The sequence below is a fragment of the Salvia miltiorrhiza genome, chromosome 3, assembly GCF_028751815.1.
Source record: "Salvia miltiorrhiza cultivar Shanhuang (shh) chromosome 3, IMPLAD_Smil_shh, whole genome shotgun sequence".
Taxonomy (NCBI): Eukaryota; Viridiplantae; Streptophyta; class Magnoliopsida; order Lamiales; family Lamiaceae; genus Salvia; species Salvia miltiorrhiza.
The window spans coordinates 39,708,367-39,725,005 of record NC_080389.1 but is presented as its reverse complement, the minus strand read 5'-3'; the positions used below and the strand labels follow the sequence as shown (position 1 = coordinate 39,725,005).

General features: G+C 38.1%; 2 protein-coding genes across 2 annotated transcripts; both read right to left on the bottom strand.

The window, feature by feature from the left end:
- Nucleotides 1-235: 235 nt before the first annotated feature.
- LOC131016662 (uncharacterized) lies at nucleotides 236-2,925 on the bottom strand. Its single transcript, XM_057945366.1, has 2 exons — nucleotides 2,108-2,925; nucleotides 236-1,256 (listed from the first exon to the last, which is right to left on the bottom strand). The coding sequence occupies exon 2, from the start codon at nucleotides 1,254-1,256 to the stop codon at nucleotides 690-692; it is 567 nt and encodes a 188-aa protein (XP_057801349.1). The 5' UTR covers nucleotides 2,108-2,925; the 3' UTR covers nucleotides 236-689.
- A 3,276-nt stretch (nucleotides 2,926-6,201) lies between these two features.
- On the bottom strand, nucleotides 6,202-9,803 carry LOC131016661 (oxysterol-binding protein-related protein 3A-like). The gene is made up of 10 exons (XM_057945365.1): nucleotides 9,364-9,803; nucleotides 8,914-9,007; nucleotides 8,548-8,664; nucleotides 8,381-8,453; nucleotides 8,176-8,294; nucleotides 7,865-7,986; nucleotides 7,435-7,611; nucleotides 7,144-7,288; nucleotides 6,825-7,003; nucleotides 6,202-6,693 (listed from the first exon to the last, which is right to left on the bottom strand). Exons 1-10 carry the CDS (start codon nucleotides 9,462-9,464, stop codon nucleotides 6,456-6,458), a joined length of 1,365 nt encoding a protein of 454 aa, XP_057801348.1. The 5' UTR covers nucleotides 9,465-9,803; the 3' UTR covers nucleotides 6,202-6,455.
- Between the last annotated feature and the right edge of the window lie 6,836 nt (nucleotides 9,804-16,639).

Genomic DNA, 16,639 nt, shown 5'->3' with positions numbered 1-16,639 from the left:
TAAGATAGTTGCTACCTTATTAAGACATTTGCTACCTTATGATCATGCTACTTTTGTTCATGCGTTAATTATACCACCGTCAAAAATGAGAATATCGTCGTGGTGTGTAATTATACCGTCGGATAGACATTGGCGGTATTCAATGTTTTGTATCGAATGGATTATAAATTTGCACGATGGTATTATAAATTTGCACGATGGTATTATAAAATTGTACGACGATATTATTAATTAAACCATTAAGATACTAGAAAACCATAAGAACATGCATCCACGAATAACAACAAACACATTAGAATGTAGAATTACAACAAACACTCATTCATCTTGCAGTAAGTAAGGACAATTGGGACGTGTATGCGATCTCGCTCCACACAAACTACACGTCTTAGGAACACGACTTTTGCTTGTGGATGCCGCATTGCCTGGTGTTGTCTTCTGCTTTTGTGAATCTTTCTCAGTGGGTCCCTTATGTTGCGTTTCTTTTGGCCGACCAAACTGTCGCTTCCATAGTGGAGGTAAAACACAAATACTTGCAACATCTGCAGGGACTATCCATGAAGCATGTGGCGGGACAGAGTTTACCCGATACGAGTATGCCTCTCGTAGCTTTGCTGATTGATAATAGTCTCCAACATGCTTAGATAAATCATCGCCTAAATGCCTGAATTATTTGTTTAAAATAAAATTTAGTTTAAGAAGCTAGCAAAAATTATATGCTCAGCAAATGTGCCATAATCAACTCGAGCAGACTCACGCTCCTCATCTTCTTCATCATCAGTGTCTGTTGATGGAACATACTCTTCATCATCATTATTATCAGCAAACCAATCAAAACCTCTCATGTGGTTTGAGATGGGCTCCTCGAATGACGTGGGCTGAGGAGGGTGCTCATAAGTAGATGCATACGGTATCTCGATCGAAGGTCGATAAACTTCTTGCTCCGATTGGGAAGTGCCACCATCATGTGTCACATAAACCTCTGGCTCGACCTCAAAGGCACAAAGTCGAGAAAGTTGGTCATCAGTACTTAAAAGAGATCGGATGATCCTGCCACTTCGAGATCTCGATAGATAGTATAAATTGTAGATGGTACTCAGTGAATTTGCCATCAAGTAGTAATTGCTATTTTGCCTTAACTCCGAAATGCTTATGTTATTTGTCTGAACATAACCAAATGTAGCACCTCCACCACAATATAAGACATCGTTCCAATATCCTCCATATCTCACAAGGACGTTTTTCCACTCCGTCATCTGTAAATTACGAATAAAATAAATTAAAATACAAATAATATATTCTCCTATAAATTAGCTTATACCACAAATCATTAATCGCTCTAAACCAAATTATTTACGAAGAACCCATCAATTAAATCTTTATTCATGAATATGCGAAAATATTAAACTATTACACGATGGTATTTAACAATTATGCGACGGTGTTTATCGACATTCCGAAGGTATTTAACTACAATTCGAAGGTATTTACAAATAATTGAAAGAATGCTTAATTACAACACAATTGCATGGACACTATCATGATAGAAATCGGGCGGTATTAAATGAACTTAAGCAATGGTATTTACCATTTCGACGAGGGTATGTACATATTCGACGACGGTATTAATTTATTAATCGAAGGTATGTTCTCCACATGCAAAACTCACCTAATAATATCAACAATGTCTATATACACTACAATGATAAATATGCAACGGCATTACACTATTAGGAGATGGTATTAATCAAGTAATCGACGATATTCATCAACATTACGAAGGTATTTATCTCATATGCAAAGGTTGTTAGAATAGAATGAAAGAATACTTAATTAAAAACAAAATTGCATGGACATTAACATGATAGATATACGACGGTATTTACATTTTTTGACGATGGTATTTAAGATTTCGACGACGATATGTACATATTATACGACGGTAATATGCTATTACTCGAAGATAAATTTTCCACAAGCAAAATACACCTAATATTAGCAACAATTTCTATGTACACTAGAATGATAAATATGCAACGGTATTAAACCATTACTCAACGGTATTTACGAAATATACTTCAGTATTTAAAATAAAAGTAAGAATTACCTTTAGTTGATAGATATGCGATGAAATTTTTTTTCTCCCAATTCTCCAATGAAATGGCAGCTGAGAACCCCAAAGCTTCCAAGAAGAAGAATTATAACTCAACAAATATAGAGGCCTTTGAGACAACTTGTTTTGAATGTTTGTGTCGTATTTACTTCATCCTTTCAACATATATGGAGGCCTTTGTGTTTAATTTATGTTTAATTTACTCACCCTCACCCGTGAATGTACTAGGAATCACTTTATATTGACATGAGTGTACTTGCAAGAACTTTATATTCACGTGAAAGTGAAATTAAAAGGAGCCAGACGTACTTAGAATACCGTTGGAAATAAATTTAATACCGTCGTCGAAAAAAGAAAATACCATCGTCAAAATCACTATACCGTCCGAATATTTGAGAATATCGACCGGCGGTATTATCATTTATTCCGATGGTATTTTAATTTTTTTAGACAGTATTTTCTATGGTGTAGAGAATCCTTTGCATCATTTTAACCTGTAAATATTATTTTCGTATAATATTTACATATGTGCGGTATTTCAAACTCATTTCCTTGGTGGTATTTTAGGCACAAAAGGTGATGGGGGAATCATAAAAGGACAAAATGATAGAGAATCATAGTACACTCCTTCAACTCATGCGTGAACAATTATGAGATGATTGCTGACAAGCATAAAAAAGCGTGTACATGTGTGATGACAAAATATATTAAAAAATACAAATGGTTAAAAGTTGTAGATGAGAGAAAAAGTGGGTAAAAGTTGTAGACACTTCTAAGAATTTGGGTAGTTTTGTATATTGCCACTTTTTTTTATATGTTGGATCATTGAACCCGCTCTGACCCGCCCTCAGACCTATTGGACCTGCGCCTGGACCCGTCTGATGCATACAGGTGGTTTAACACAAGAATTTATGATTAATAAATATTGCAATTTGTGTGTGTGTTGTGCTGTGAGAAAATGATACTCCCTCCGTCCACAAAATGAGTACCCATTTGGGGGTGGCACGGGTTTTAAGAAATTGATTAAGTGTGTGTAAGTGGAATAAGGGACCCACTTTTATTGTGAGTGGGATGTGTGGGGTACACTTACCAAAAAAGGAAATGGGTACTCATTTGGTGGACGGACCAAAAAGGAAATATGAGTACTCATTTCGTGGACGGAGGGAGTATAACTAAATGAAACCATAATAATCACATGCCATCCACATCTCAACACAAATAACTAAACAATAAGTGCTTTAACGTTATCAATATTACACACTAATCAAGGGCATGTGCCCGACAGCAACAACAAAAGTAGCTTATTCCCCTATTATTCCCATATTTCTTCTAATTTGACTTTTTCATGTTTTTGGGCCTTTCACATATTTAAAATTTAACATTGTACTGGTATCTTATAAATCGAGTTATATGAATAGCAGTAGCGAGTAAAGTTATGCCCAATGTACTCACCACCTTTTACTTTGTCTCAATGGAATATGTTCCTTTTATATTGTGAAAACCAGGGTGTTTAGTTTGGTGGATAACTCTTTATTGATAAAAATAGTAAGACTAATCCTTTGTTTATTTTAATTGATTGTAACTTTGAAATATTTCAAAGCCCTTGATTATTTTTATCATTCAAACTAATTTTGCTTAATTCTTATCTCATCAAAATGGTAGGATTGGAGTAATCCTACTCTTAAGGATTAAAATACGCAATCGTCCATTTTATCAATCATGCAAAGTAAACGCCCCTAACTATATATGTTTCCATTTTAAGCCTGAAATACTACAATTTTGGGGAATTTGTAAACTATTATTCATGTCAATAAATGAATTAATTATCAACTAGAGTTGGTGAATTTTATACACGATTAATATTTAATATTGAGTTAATGTAGTTTATGGCTCAACCTTTATAGAGATTTGCAAAAATGACCCAACCTCTAACTCAATATTAGAGGTTGGGTTATTTTTATAGCTTTTCTAATCTTTTACATGATTGTAAATTATTTTTAAATTAATATTGAGATGAACGCCTGAAATATATATGGCTAAATTATCAATGTAAGAAACCAAAATTGAGTGAAAATTTATATAATTACGCGCAATAAAGTGCAATTAATCGTTTAATATATATTTCCATTTATGTGATGTTAAGGATTTACTTATGAGTTAATATGTCAATCTATTCATTCCCATTAAGTAAAACAAAATAGTACACATGAAAATATTTTTTTTTTTTGAAAATATTAGCCTTTTTGGATGTTAATTGGTTTTTTTTAAAACACTCAACCTAATGCCCCTTCCCCCTAAACCATAATCTCCCCGCTGCCAACCCCTCCCCCTTTCCAAAAAGAGAAAAATTTTGAGATAGCCAAAATGAATCATGGAAATCAATTTATGGCCACTTTTTGAAAAAATTTAAATTCTGGCCATATTTTACAAATTCGGACGTTTTTACCCTTAATGAGGCGGACCGGGTAGGATCAGACACGCGGGTTGGGTTAGGCACTTATGACACTATTAGTGCCATAAGTGCCAACGAAAATTCAAAATAAAACAAAGTAAAATGGTCTTTTTTGGCACTTATGGCACTATTTAGTGACACAAGTGCCAACGGAAATTCAAAATAAAACTAAGTAAAATGATAATTTGGGCAATTATGGCACTAATAGTGCCATAAGTGCCATATGTGCAACACAAATACAGAAACAACAACATCATTTAAACCCTAAATGGAACATCTAAACCCTAAACGGATAATCTAAACCCTAAATAGAACATCTAAACCTCAAATGGATAATCTAAACCCAAAATGGAATATCTTAACCCTAGGGGGAAGTGTTTAAAATGGTCTTTTTGGCACGTATGGCACTAATAGTGCCATAAATGCCATACGTGCAGCACAAATACAGATCAGATCAGATCTGCCGATGGCTGAAATCGAAGAAAGTGACGGCTACTGTTGCAGCGTAGATCAGATCTGCCGATGGAGGAGGCGGCGCAACAATCAGATCAGATCCATCGCCGCCGCCTCATCAGATTAGATCAGATCAGATTTGCCGCCGCCGTCGCCTCATCCTCCGCTCCGACGATTTCTGCCCAAGCCGATCAGATCAGATCAGATCCATCTGCCGATCAGATCAGATCCACCGCCGCCGCCTCATCCTCCACTCCGACGACTTCTGCCCAAGCCGCGAGATCTACGTGCTCGGCGCCGCTGCCACACAACCACTGGAAGAAAGAGAGAGAGCTCCGGTGACTTTTGCTCGGCGCCGTTGCCGCGCAGCTGCTGGAGAGAGAGAGGGGGAGATGAGAAAGAGAGAGGAGAGAGAGAGAGAGAGAGAGAAGGGTAGAATAGTCATGACATACAAAAAATGGTCAAAATTTATCTTTTTTCAAATGATGGACAAAATTTGATGTTGTATGTTGAATAGGGTCATTCGGCTGTTACACACTTTTGCGAAACTAGTGATCTCATGCTCTCTCTAAATCGTGACTGTTACACACTTTTGCGAAACTAGTGTGTAACAATATAAAATATATTATTAGACGATTCTCATAAAAGTATGTAATAGTGTAAAAATGTGTGTAAAAGTGTAAAATACGTTAATACACACTTTTCGCGATTATTACACAATTTCTACTGTTACACGACACAGGAGTATATATAAAAGAAATTTAAAAAAGTCGTGATGGAGGACTCGAATCCAAAACCTCAAGTTTTGGGAATTAACCTCCTACCGCTAGGCCAACATACGCACACAAAGTCTACTATATCCACAATATATAGATAAAATTTCATTTTATTACATGATTTTAACTAGAATAGGGTGTTCCCTCTCAACTTAAACATGCTCGTCAATGCCTTTGCATGTAACCGTTTACATTTTTAAGAATTTAAACCCACTTCTCATGAATAATTTATCTTTTTTCTTCGTAAGCTACGCTGATATATTATTGTAACAAGACAATCGATATTACCAGTTTTCTTGTTTGGGTGGTGAAATTAATACTATATCTCGACTAGTAGACCTCATTCTTTACATGGAGAATGTTGCACTAAATAAATCACACGAGCTCACATAGATAAGACATAAATATTGACAAACATTCTCTAAACAATTGCATAAAACTCATTTTTTGATACATTCAAACAAACAATGAAACCAAAAGCAAAAATACAAAAAAAAGAAAAAGAAAAAAGAAATGTGCCATGCCATATACATCTCATCTACGTAAAATCTATATCATCCCAGAAAAAGATACATGAAAAGTATATGGACTAATTAAGAATCCCAACAATTTAACATTTGAAAATCTGGAAAAATAAAAGAAATAATGGACGTGATGATGTTTATGTTTGAGCAGTAGGCGAATCGTCATGATATTGCCATGGATCAAACTCCTTGGAACTGTTGTCTGAACTCTCCACACCAGCACGATATTGTTCGTACCTGCCATTGTATCGGTAAACTTCCAACTCACCCCAAGGTGTCGAAGCCTTCTCATCCGTCAACTCGAACCACTTGGGCTTGAACTCGTCCTTCTTCGCCTCCCTCGTTCGCTTCTCAGCCCGTTGCCTCTCTTCCAGCCTGCACAAAATAACCAAATATATCAAGACCAGAGAGAGAGAGAGAGGCACAAGGGTCGTATCACTTTGGTGCTTTCATGGAGAGATGTAAGCTATGTAACATTCTCAAGGCTTAGAGAGAGAGAGAGAGACCTAGACTTTTCGGCACCAGCTTTAGAGAGATCATACTGCTCGAGTGCCATACGGTCTGGACGCAGACGAGAATCTGACAGGAGCAGCGGCTTAGGTGCAGTGTCAAAGCTGTTCAATTTGTGTGCGAAATGAGTGTATTGAAATCTATCGTTTTTGGGAAGTTCAGCAGCCCTCCACACCTAAACCAACGACAAACAAAACTCAACTTTATATTCTCCAAAACTATCACTAAACAAGATAAACACAAGCTTTGCATAATATCCAGCCTAAAATGAAGCCATGCAATAAAGATAAATTGCAAAGGGGTTAATGATCCGACCTCTTTGAGCTCTGAGCCAGGAGTGGGTTCGCCCTCAGAGTCGCAAGGCTGATAGCTCATGAACTCGTTGCACTTCCCTGTCATCAAGAACTTAGGTTCTTCCTCTGCGTCATACACATATCCATCCACTTCATAGCGGCCAGCACTGGACAAGCAGAGAAAGAAACGAGGGACACAACAGGGTTCAGCAAGGTGAAACATAGACCACGGGAAATCAGCAAATAAATGTGACATGATCGTAGGTAACATTTTAACGCGAGTGCATAACTAAAATTGGTTGTTAAATCTTACCCGAACCACCCGCAAGGTTGGAAGTAGAGAACCACCTTCTCGCCTGTTGTGAGGTTTGTCAAGATCATGTCACCGGGGGAATCAACCCAAGTTCGTCCGAATATGATGTTGTTAGCCTTTGAAAGTGGTGGAACCAAATCTAACACCACACCGGATTTCTTGAGGGTAAGCCTCGTCCTGCAAAGTATACAGAAGAATCGAATCTTGGCTTAAGTTTACCAGCCTAACGAACATGGCCCATATATATTGTGAAAGCTATGAACTTCAAAGTAGATTCTTCTATTCATTCAGAAAGATCATCTTAGGTCAAGATGAAGAAAAACTCTAATTGACGAAAGAGTAATTGGTAACGTTGAACCACCAAAATGCATGAGATGGAATGCAAAAACAGTAATGGAACATCTTTATTCATCCTGAGGAGAAATTTTACCTCCCAACGGGGTAGATATCAACTGAATTCCCTAAAAATTTGGTCTTCAACTTTGAAGTGATATCATACACAAAATGCTCATTTTCTGCATGAGCTGCACTCATCGGAGGGTGATGACTAACCTGTTATCAAGATCAATGATCAGTATCTACAAAAACGGAAAGGAGTATCATCTCAACCAAGAGACGTGGATATCGATAGATTGCTCTCCAAGACATATATAGAGTGAAACTTCATGCTTCCAGGGCAATAAATCAGGCAAAAAAACTATATATGTAAAATGGCATGGCCAATGCTAGTTCGAAGATCACCTGTTCCGCAATGAAAGTAATGCCACCATGGTTCACGAGTTCATACGTTTCTCCAAGAATTGGATTAAATGGCTTCCAGGTCCTCTGGATGGCGGGATACACAGATATGAACCAAGAAGCTGCAAGGAAGCATGATTGCTCATTACAGCTATCATGATATAAACATCGAATCCAAATGAATTTAACTTCTGAATATATGAATTACCAGCATATACTAATCTCATGTGGGGATCCTCGCATTCATCTGCCAACTCCAATAGATATGTATACTCCATCAACTGCAAGCAAAGGCACTCACTTCAGCATGCGTATCGCGCCTCACAAAATTTCACACTTGGTTATAGGATGAGAAAGAGAAAAAATGGTACAAACCTCAGCCATTTTCTGAAGCATTGTCATGGGCTCAAAGATGAGAACGGGGAGTGTAACCATAGATGTGACATCAGAACCGATGTAGTTTTGCATCATTCTCCAGTAACTATCCCGATCCTACACGAGGAAACGTCAATTGTCATGATAGAAAAGAAACACTAATCATATGTGGAGCCTATATGCAGAGCATAAGGTAAGACAAATTGAAGCAATTTGGGATCGAATATCGCATCACTTTCTTCTAGATATCACCACAAATCAATCAATATGTTCACATCACCCCACAACTAACCATAGGAAGCTCCAAAGATCTACTAGACAAAGAATATGATACAAAGAAAAAAGGTTAAAGATTCATTGCAATACCTCTTGCTTCCATCTCCCTTTGCGAGCTTCATCCTCAGCATCCTCAGTTCCTCCATCAGGATTTATAACTTGCAATCCTTCATAACCAATCAAACTAGAAACAAAGGCAAAAAACTGAAGGTTAAATAAAAATCACTGATCCATACTTGAAAGTTTGCAGTTATGTGATCAAATAATGGCGTTTTATAGATGCTACACCCGGCCCCATCTAATGTATTTTGTATATTCAAGATCTGCCATCTACGAGACCCCAATAAATCTATAACATCAAATCAGACTCAACAACTTAAAACCCAGCCAATAATTATCAATTAATCACAAAACTATCGCTAGTCTGGAAAAAAATTGCAGACTAAACTAAACAAAAACAAGGACCCAACGACATAGGCACAGAGAAACTCAATTAGAGCAAGCAAGATCGAATAAAAAATTGCAACTTTTGAGATATACCCATTAACAGATTTGGACATGGCGGTGCCAAGGCTGGAAATTGTGGAAGCAAAGGAAGCAAAAAAACCAGATCCCTGCTTCGGATCGTTATTCGAAGCCATCTTGGAGTCAGATCAAACTGTCGCTAGTCTGGAAAAAAATTGTTTCGAAATTATTCCTAAAGGAAGGAAAAAAGATTGGCTTTTTATTATGTATGTCTGTATCGGAATCTTGCAGAAATCGTGCAGCTTTATTGATGATGGGTTGGCGGCTTGTGGGATTGTTTAAAAATGGAAAAATAATGTGATAATGGGAAGGAATTGGGATGATAATGGCTTCAATTGATGGGGTTTTTACGCGGTTGAAGAACAGTCAAAACTTTGTGAAGTTGAAGATAAGTCTTCGTAGTCTCCGATTTTTTTGAATTTCTTGGATCTCTAGAGACTGTGTGAAGGCGGCTGATGTCATTTTTTTTTTTTACTATATTTTGGGTAAATATATGAAGGTAAAATTGTTGGTAATTTTGTGATTTGAGTGAAAAATGTAAAACTCCGATTTTAGATTTTTAAACATACGATTAAGGGATGTACTCAATTCATAATTTAAAAGATTTTTTGTATTGTAAAACTCCATAAATATTCAATTAAGATTTTAAAAACTTCATATTGAATTAAGATTTTAATTGAAAATTTGTAAGATTTTAATATGTCATGGATTTTATGGGATTCTAATGTCCTAATATAAATACAAAATTGTCCACAAGGGGACACCAAGCGGTGCGACCTCCTGTGTGTGAACAGTGAGGTCTCGGGTTCGTACCCCACTGCTCCTCCTCCCCAACTCCCCCAAGTCAAAAAAAATATATATAAATACAAAATTACTCCAGAAATCCCAGCTCTACGTAAGAGATTTTGACATCCTTTCTCTATAAAGAAAAAGTATATCAATATGTCAAATTTCCCAACTATTTTTGTTCTTTTTTTTTCTCAATTTTTTTTGGTTTTCTTCTCTCAAATATTGACCATCATTCTGGAATGATGCAGTGAAAGAGGATTTTGACAGTTTTTTTGTGAATAGATATAAGGGCACTTTTTCTCTTAATTTTTTTGTTTTCTTCTCTCAAATATTGATCATCGTTCTGGAATGGTACAGTGAAAGGAAATTTTGGCAATTTTTTGTGAATAAATATAAAGACATTTCTCAATCAGATATATTTCCCGCCAAAAAAAATTGGAACAAATTCTGTCTTTTTTTCTGACGAGGACTAAATCCTTCATTAGCGTTGTGCTTAATAATACTGAAATATCTATCTATCTATTATTATTATTATTATTATTATTATTATTATTATTATTATTATTATTATTATTATTATTATTATTATTATTATTATTATTATTATTATTATTATTATTATTATTATTTACCAAGCGCAGGTACAATCGAATATCTCAGATAAAGAGTAAGAAATTCACCTGAGTAGATGAAATGAAGAATTATTGCATAAGAAGCTTACTTGCGCAGCCGAGAAGCTCACCCGCGCAGCCAAGAAGTCCACCTGCGCAACCGCGCAACTAAGAAGCTTACCCGCGCAGCCAAGAAGCCTACCCGCGCAACAACCGGTGAACAGCTTGCACAGTAACTAGTCAACAGCTCGGTCAACAGTCAGCGCAGGTGACACATGATAATTCAGCTTTTGAACTAAGACTATTGTAGTGAGTTTTGGGCCTAATTGACTAAATGAGTGGGCCTTTAGAATTAGGGTTTGTTTGCAAACTATAAATAACACATTTACTGGTAAATTTAGGGGATCATTCATTCATCAACTTGTAAAATGTACACTCTCTTGAGTCATAGTGAAAATCTCCTAAGAACCACATATGGACGTAGATCTTATGATCGAACCATGTAAAATCTGTGTCTCTGGTGTTGATTTTTAACATATCATTTTCTAAGATTGACTAATCTATATCTATATATACATATAAAAGCTAAATCAATTTCCCATCAAATTATCAAAAAATTTCGTCAAAACTTTATAAAGTTTATAAAAATAGAGATAAATGCTGAAATGAAAATTTTATTGAGAAAGAAAAATGAAAAGCAAAAACAAGAAAGAAAAGAAAAAATGAAGAAAACCCGTTGAAAGCACATCAGCGCAAACAACGGGCAACGAAAAACAAAACCAAAAAATCAATTGTCAAGAGTATCATCTTTAGAAAGATCAGAATCCATGATGTCCCCCCAACGTTGAGAAGAGGCAGCCGTCATCGCAAGACCGACAACATCCCTGGGAACATAGATTTTAAAAACATTGAGAGGAAGACCTTTAGCTGTGGCATCTTGAATCTTACTCTGGAAAATCGAAATATATGAAGGCAAACTAACAAAGGAGCTCTGAATAGCAGAATGTCGTAGTCGGTGCTTTATAGAGGTAGCAGAAACTCCCATCTTCCCAGATTTTTTGGTAGAACCCTTAGGACGCCCTCGGCTACGCTTGACATCAGTCGAAAGAATTGGCGAATCAAGCACAGAAGATGCCGAGTCTGAAGTTGGGTGAGCCTGATCAATCTTAGGAGGCGTCCCATCCGATGACTCACGCTGCTCAGTGATAATAACCATGTGCATATAGGACGGATTGTCAGCCTCTTTCCTGGCACCAACGGTCGGATCAGAGACGTCAGGCAAAACAACAAGCGGCTGAACTATCAGAGGTTTGCCCGCAGCGTGCCGCCAGAATTTGCAGGAGCAGACGGAATTGAAGGCTGGCCTGGTCTGGCTGCCACAGGTGCCACGGCCTTGCCAGAGAAGGCCACCAAAGCACGAGAGTCCTGTATAATATCTCCATATCCTTTCCAGCACCAAAACTCATCTCCTCACCAGCATCAATTTGATCGAGAGTAGTCAAGGCAGAGTAAGAATTGTGAGATCTGTACCCGCCTCTGTGGAACAAGAGGCAACAGACAACCCGCCAAGGTTCGGTTCAAAAATCTAGGCAGTAGTAATTGGACCAGAGAAGTCTGGATGAATTCTTGGACCCCTACTGGGTGAGGAAGAGCACTTGGATGTTGAGTTGCCAGCCGCCGGTGCCAGGATCAAGTCACGAGGATTCTGGTCTCCAGTGCCGACAGGAAAACCTGCGACAGGAGCATGGCGAGACTCCGCAGAAACCTCAGCGGTTTTGGAAACTTGACGCCAAATATCAACAAAGCGACCTCTAGCTTTCTTGTTTCTCCATTTCCTATTTTTTTGCCGAAAATTTGATCATCATGCACATTGTGTTTGGTCGGAGAAGGAGGTATCTCAGATTGATTCATCCTGCAATCATCTGTAGCATGGCCAACAACAGAGCAAATCCAACAGAAATATGGCAAATTCTCATAGCCGAATTCAATCTCAAAAATATCATCACCACATTTCACATCCAAAAAATCAAGAATCGGAGCAGCAACATTCATTTCAACAAGAACACGAGCAAAATAACCAACAGAAGCTCGAGCAGCACAACCATCAATAATAATAGGAGTACCAACGTGTCGAGCAATGCCAGTGAGAATGTCAGGATGCCAAAACTCATGCGGAAGATTGAAAATACGAAGCCAAACCCAAGCAAGAGTAGACGTGACCTTATTGGGATTGAATTTAGGAACCCAAGCTTGGAGATGAAGAATGCCAATGTGCAGACGCCAAGATGCCTTTTAGAAAGCAGTATCATGTCATTCTGCGAGGAGAATTTTAAGGTGAAGTAACCTTTTCCAATAGGAATAACCTCTCAGGGCTGCGAAGGCTGCCAAAGAACAATGAGCTCGGTGTAGAGATCAGCCGCAAATCTTAAGGTGTCACCCTTGCGCAGAAAGAGGCGGCCATGCACGGTGAATTGGAAAGCTCGGACTTGTCTCTGATGGAAGGTTGGAGAAAGGGTGAGACAAGGACGATCATCCACCATCCTGGGTTTGAGGACAGCAAAGTTGGGCTTGAGGACAGCAAAGTCGTGAGCCAGAACATCGGCGGGGCGGTCCGGCTTCTTCTTGAGCGTGTCCGCAAAAGATTTGGCAGGCAGCGGCACACGCGAATAGTTCAGACCAGGCGGTGGGCGTGTCTCCAACTCCGGGATACCAGCGGAACGGCCATAAGCCAAACAGCCGAGAATGGCGGTGTGACAAGCTGCGGCAGAACCAACGACGTGGAGCCCTCTCCGGCAACGAAAGCATGTTAGTCTCGGTGAAGAAGTAACTGTAACTACGGGCGGTTGTAGCTGGGCCGAGACAGACGAGATCAGCGAAAAAGAGTTGAGAGAAGCCATGCCGACAGCGGACGATAGGCTATCCCCGGCGGACAGGCTATCGGCCTTATGATCGGCCCCTTGGTGATCAGTCGAATGGAAAGTAGGCGCAGAATCCCTAGTATCAAGAGGCGGCTGAACCATCAAAGACGAGAGCGGCGGAACCTTAGACGGCATTACTATCCCAGTAATTTTTGGGAACAGAACGCCCCGAAACAGCAGAGGGTAAGTTTGCAGGCTGGATTATCTTGTGAGGAAGCGGCCGAACAAAATTGTTCGAGATTTGCGGGTCTGACGGAGGGGATGAATACGTTGCCATGGTCGGGCCGAAGAAGGCCATGGCTGGACGGCACACGAGGATGTCCGGAATAACTACAGCGGAGGAAATGAACCATCGCTGCTAGGTTTAGGGTTTCTGGAAAATAGAGATAATTGAATCTAATAGAATTTGCTAAACTCTACATTGAATTAAAACAATCCATAAAATTTACAGAATCCACAAGTTATAAAAAAATTTGTCAATATCTTTTAAATTCTTTTAAATTCTAAATACTAAGAATCACTCTCCCGTGAGACCAATCTCTTAAATAAGATCGGTTCTCACCAGAATGATATAACTAAAAGTTAGTTGTTATTCTACAAATAAAAAGCTCTAGCCTAGTGGTACTCTTCTTCTCTCTGTTATCTCTCATGCGTGGTTTTAATTCGACAATAATTATTTGATCAAATAATCTAAGCTGAAGTTCTCGTAAGTAAAGATAATAATTGTCGTGAAAAAAGTAATATTTTACAAATATTACCTTTCTTTATGTCGATTATTACTTTCATCACAAAAATAATTACGTTGAATTATTTGTATTTTACAACCAGCCTGTGACCTACGATCCGTGCCCAGCCCATCCTGACCCGCGCTCTGCCCCGCCCGACCCGGGCACCGCAGTCCCTCGCTGACTTGTCTCTTGGGTGAAATCTATCTCATTCAAATTTTTGCGACATAATTAATTACAGAGGGTGATGCCTTTAAAAAATATAGAGAGAGTGATGAACTTATTTATGTCCCCAAACAGATATTGAGTGCAAGGTACAATGCTATAAAAAAAATCCTTAATATGTAACTAATTATTAAAACATGTACCTATAAATTCAAATGCATTATTAATGATAATGCATTTATATATACATATATATGATACATCTTTGTTATAATACATGTTATATAATTATAATAATATACTCCCTCTGTCCCCTAGCATAGTATCACTTGGGAGTGGCATGTGTTTCAAAAAATATTTGATTAGTAATATGTTGAGTGAAGAAAAAGCCCCACTACTTTAAAAAAAAAATGATAATGTGTGTGGTCATATCCCAAAATGAAATTGCTATTTTTTCATAGGATGAACGATAATGAAAAAAGTGATACTTTCTTATGGGTCGGAGGGAGTATGTTGTTATAACAACCACAAATCATATCATGATTAGTAACTCAATTAAAATTTTACTTAATGCTAGAGGTGTCCACAGTTTCAGTTACGGTTCAAACCAAAATCAGAACTGGACTTCTAGTTCGCGGTTCCAAAAATGGAACCGAAACCCAATCGTGAGAAAGGTTTCACAATTTCAGTTCGAACCATGAACCAACGTTCACGATGTAAACCGCTCGACCCTTTTTTTTCTTTATGTTGTTTGAATTATTTTGTGTGTTGTTTATTAAAATGTGATGAAGTATACATCGAAATAAAAAGAAATAAAATGCTTAGTAAAAATTTGCAATGATTTTATTGCAATTTATATCACAATGATTTTATCACAATAGTCAACACTACAAGGAGAAAATCGCAAAAGCTCCAATGAGCATTGTTCCAGCCATAACCTGAATGGGTTCCAAAGGCTCGGATCCATATTGTCGTAACCCAAATGGGTCCTAAAGGCTCGGATCCACATTGCCATAACCCAAACGGGTCCCAAAGGCTCGGATCCATATTGCCATAACCCAAACGGGTCCCAAAGGCTTAGATCCACATTGTCATAACTGAAATGGGTCCGAAAGCCTTATATCCACATTGCCATAACCTAAACGGGTCCTAAAGGCTTAGATCCACATTGCCATAACCCAAATGGGTTCCGAAGGCTTAGATCCACACTGCCATAACCTAAATGGGTCCCAAAAGCTCAGATCCACATTGCCATAACCCAAATGGGTCCCATAGGCTTGGATCAACATTGTTAAAGCTCAAATAACTCTTTTCAGCCATAACCCGAATGGGTCCCAAAGGCCTAGATTAATATTGCTAAAGCTCGAATGAGCTCTTTTCAATCATAACCCGAATAGATCCCAGAAGCTTAGATCAACATTGCTGAAGCTCAAATTAGCTCTATCACTGCCAAAACCGGAATTGGTCCCAAAGGCTCAAACGAGCACTGCCAAAACTCGAATGAGTTTCCCATAGCTAGAACTGCCTTGGCGCGAGCCCTGCTACAACCTTATAGGTCTGCATCTATAACTTGCAACTTTATCTATTGTTCAACCTAAAATATACCTCTAGATTGCTCGCAAGAGAACGAGCTCAATCGTAGAGTAATAAGTTGCCCAAGTCGTATCCACGAAGAAGGCTTAACAGGGCTAGTGATTTATACACACAAAAAGCAAATAAATCCTAAATATTCTATCGATAAGTTCAAGGTTTGTTTCAAAGAGAATCAGAAATAATTCAAAGAAAGATAAATATAATTTTTAAATGAATAATAATAGGAAAAATGAGCCTAGGGTCTAGGATTATTTGCCTCGAGAGTTAACGCGCTAGCAAAAGATTAACACAATTTATCAATCCTAACAACGCATTCACGCAGGAGGTCAATGCACTAACTTTCGTATTCATGCTTTGAGACTATGCAAAATAATTAATTAGAACTAACAAATGAATTAGACTACACGTTTCCGATCAAATCTAACGTCGATTAAACCATGATCCAACAATAAATTCATCTCTCAATCTCATTCATTGTTTAGAAAGATTA

Coding starts and splice junctions, on each gene's coding strand:
- LOC131016662 (XM_057945366.1), bottom strand. CDS start 1,256: ATGACGGAGTGGAAAAACGTCCTTGTGAGATATGGAGGATATTGGAAC.
- LOC131016661 (XM_057945365.1), bottom strand. CDS start 9,464: ATGGCTTCGAATAACGATCCGAAGCAGGGATCTGGTTTTTTTGCTTCC. Junction 7,987..8,175: donor TTACTTTCATTGCGGAACAG/GTGATCTTCGAA, acceptor TCTTGATAACAG/GTTAGTCATCACCCTCCGAT. Junction 7,612..7,864: donor GATATCTACCCCGTTGGGAG/GTAAAATTTCTC, acceptor TATACTTTGCAG/GACGAGGCTTACCCTCAAGA.